Below are 3,891 nucleotides of genomic sequence, written 5' to 3' on the forward strand. Positions count from 1 at the left end.
GTGAGTTTGGAGTAAAAACATGTTATTAAATGTGGTATTTTCACGTGCTTTCAGATGGAGCAGCATTTACTACACAGAGCCGTAGTTCACTGACAAGCTTCACAAACAGCTTTCATAATCACAGAACGATTTCTTCGATTTCATAATCGCGCGATTAAATCGTCTGTGCAGTAAACGCTGCTCCATCTGAAAGCACGTGCTGGAGATTTACTACTAATCACAGAACCGGCTTTACTGACAAGATGCGCGTGACAATCGCATTCGATTAATCGTGCAGCCCTACAACAATGTGAACAAACAAACAAAAAAATGTGTATGCCACTTATATTATATCAATGTAACTTTGCTTTCTGTTTATTACTTAAAGTAGCCTACACTTTAATACTTCTTCAATACCACAGTAGGCAGGTGAACAGTCAGTAAAAAAAAAAAAAGAAAAAGAACAAATTTATACAAAACAAATACACAAAGTGCGGGAAAGAGAGATCCGATCAGTTATCCATATAGAGAAGTCACTTGATGTTGCCAAGTGTAAATGCGCCGTGCCCTGATTGACTGATGATCCGATCTGCTGGTTAATTAGGGGTGTGCACAAATAGTCGAATATTCGCTCTGTAATTATTATTCGAAAAATAAAAACACTATTCGAATTTTACTACATCTTGCTTTGCTGGCAGTAAACGCAGGGAATCCATGATAAATCCTAAACACGCAAACTAAAAGTCAGTTATATCTAAATGCACTGGGTGCCGCTGTGGAGCGTGTTAACAAGTTGATTGTGTTTGATCAAAGAATGTCGTCGTCTGCTGCATGATGCTTTTCTGGCCGTAAATACAGGGAATCCATGATAAATTCTCCGCAGTGATAACTAAATGCACTGGGTGGCGCTGTGTGGCGTGTTAATGAGTTGATTGCATTTGATCACAGAATGTTGTCGTCTGCCTCGCGAAGTTTGGAATTACTTTGATAAAAATTATCTTCTTACTAAATGATCTTACAAAATGGAAATACTTTTGATCAAATGAATCAGTGAAACTGAGTTATCATAATATCACCATCACAATGAGAAATCCCATAAAAACCAAAACAGCAGTCGACTGAGGAAAGACAGCTGTCCATCACTGCATTCACGACTGCAGGTAAGCGCAGCTGTATCCGAGTGAGCCGAGAAGAGAGCTTATCTGATAGCGAAATGATCGTGAGACATATGCTTCCTTTAAGTTTCCTCGAGGGAGAGTGGTTTAAAAACAGAAAACACAAAGCTCTATAAGAAACTTTGCTTAGCACACCGTTATGTTTGTGTCTCTGTCTGGAACGTCTGTGTCGCCACGCTATTTTTATTGTTATCAGACTGAGGAGCCAATTTTTTTTTACCCGAGCATGTGGATATTATTGTTTTTCTCAACATTAACATGTGAAACAATATAAACACGATAAACATAGGCCGACTCGAGTGTGTAACTTACGTTCTGTACTGTAATTGGCACTGGCTGCTTAATTTTTTCTGTTTGCTTTGCTTGAGCTTGAATGCTTTTGTTCTTTAAATATAGATTTTTTTTGTTTACACACGTTTTTAACTAAAAGAAAACTTTGAGATATAACGCAACTTTGTTGTAGAACATAATGCCTTATAAGTTTGTTCAGAAATGGTGACAAAAACTTGATTATTAAATCATAACGTCTTTCTCTTTAAACCTAATTTAAATAAATATTAGAATATTATTTTTTTATGAGCCCAAATATTCGAATACAATATTTCTGAAAAATGCCCATCCCTAATGTTAATGCCAAGTGTAAACGCAGCCTTAGACAGCAAGACGAGGTGGCAAGGAGTAGCCTATTAAAATGACTCAGATATCTCATTCCGTTGCGATATGCATATCGCGATATTTACATTTGCGATATTTCGATAACTTTCTGTGAGAGCTGTTGCGCTCATTTATTTTGATTTTGCACGAGTCTCTCTCTCACTCAGACAGGCTCTGTTTGCACTGAATGCAATAAAATCAGAATCATTCTCACAGGAAATTTTTTTGTGGCCAAGTTTCATTTTTGTTATTGCTGTTTTAATCAGGCTTCTTGTCCGGTCGGGCAAGTAAAATTCTCTCTCACTTGCCCCTTTAAAAAAATCTACTTGTCCCAGACGATCTTTTATCAAGTTACCGGCCGATTATGCAGAAAATCCACTAATTCCGGTCCGTGGCCGGTCGATCGGTGCATCTCTACTTCAGAACTTTGTTTCTTAGTAATTTATTGTCTGCTGAATCTACATGCATATTCATGATCTACCCAACCCCTGCTGGAACCTGACAGACAGCGGTTATAATATTTTTTTCATTATTTGGAGAAGATTGTGTCTGTCCCCTAATATCTCATGTGCTTTTAGGCTTGTTATGATTGGTAGAGCTGGTGAGAATAAACCGCTCTGAAGGATCATAGTATGAAAATTTAAAAATAGCTTAATATAATATTGAGCAATTTTTTGTGTGTGTTCTTTAAATAAGGGCAATCGTGCGTTTGGAGATAGAGGAGGGTTTGCTGGACCACTGCCACCTGATTTCCGGGGCCCAGGTCCAGTACAGCCACCAACTGAAGCGTTTAATGCCACTGTAAGTTCACCCATGTATTTCATTTCATACTAATTGATTGCTATTGTATAAGTCTGTAATGTGTTGTAGATCTGCAATGCAATGTCTGGTGTCCTTAATGTTTCAGAGCATGGCTCCTCCTGTGAAAGGCTGTCCACCCCAACCTCCGAAGAAAAAAGATCAGCCGGCTCCGAAAGAGACTGAACCTCCTAAATCGATGGCATCAAAGATATCAAAATTCAAGAATATTTCTGCAAAGTAATTTGATGGTCATATTTTGTACTTATTTAATTTTTTTGCAACCATGTTCTATGTGTGGTCTGTGTGGCCTCTCTGCCATGGCCTCTTTGCTGGAAATCAGTAGTGGTTTTGAGAAAGTTGAGATTGTTGAAGTAAACTCGTATGTTTTTTTTTTTCAGTACTCCTCGTGGACGCTCATTGGGAGTAATTTCATTCATTGGTGTAAGTATTAATAATATTGCTTATTATATTAATAATAAATAATAGACCTTAGATTAGACGCCATATTGCATTTTACACGGATAAACTCGAGGCTGTTAAAGATAGACTAACACCGTGTCTACACCGGGCGCAAGTGGCGCAACAAAATACTATAGAACCGTGTCGCCACGCATCGACGTGACACGACAAATCTCGACAGTAAACTGATGCCTCGTTCCATTTATGACGCAGTGTTAATTTTGACAGCCATTTTTTTTAGTCTTAGTCTTTATCTTGAGACGAAAATGCTTAATAGTCTTAGTCACATTTTAGTAGGGATGTAACGATTCACTCAACTCACGATTCGATTCGATTCATGATTTTGATTTCACGATTCGATTCGATTCACGATTATTATTTTTTTTTAACAAAATTAGATTTAAGACAAATTATAAATTAAATGTGTCCTTTTATTTATTTATTTTATTTATTGCTTGGACAAAATGCTGCACATTTCTTTGTGAAATTGAAATATAACACTATAATAATATACTAATATAGCACTTGCATATTACTGCTCTTTTGTTGGTTTTGATTGCTTCTATTGTCCTCATTTGTAAATCGCTTTGGACAAAAGCGTCTGCTAAATGACAAAATTTAAATATAATGTAAATGTAAATAACAAAACTACATTGAAATTTTAAAACAAGCCCCAAATCAAATAAATAAGTAACACAAATAAAATAAATATATTCATATAAACAAAATAAGGCTTTGTCTGTGCTCTTTCCTTATAAATTAGAGGCAACCACTGCATTTTAATCTTGATCCAAACAAAGATGCTGCATACATGCAACATGAG

General features: G+C 36.5%; 1 protein-coding gene across 1 annotated transcript in view; it reads left to right on the forward strand.

The window, feature by feature from the left end:
* LOC107655626 (uncharacterized) overlaps positions 1 to 3,891 on the forward strand; it is a 35,721-nt gene that overhangs the window by 4,869 nt on the left and 26,961 nt on the right. The window contains exons 2-4 of the mRNA XM_016443192.1: positions 2,505 to 2,609; positions 2,716 to 2,846; positions 3,008 to 3,050. Of these exons, the coding sequence (XP_016298678.1) occupies positions 2,505 to 2,609; positions 2,716 to 2,846; positions 3,008 to 3,050 (279 nt within the window). The remainder of the gene's footprint in view (positions 1 to 2,504; positions 2,610 to 2,715; positions 2,847 to 3,007; positions 3,051 to 3,891) is intronic.

Source organism: Sinocyclocheilus anshuiensis, unplaced genomic scaffold (assembly GCF_001515605.1).
Source record: "Sinocyclocheilus anshuiensis isolate Anshui unplaced genomic scaffold, SAMN03320099.WGS_v1.1 scaffold1506, whole genome shotgun sequence".
NCBI classification, from domain to species: Eukaryota; Metazoa; Chordata; class Actinopteri; order Cypriniformes; family Cyprinidae; genus Sinocyclocheilus; species Sinocyclocheilus anshuiensis.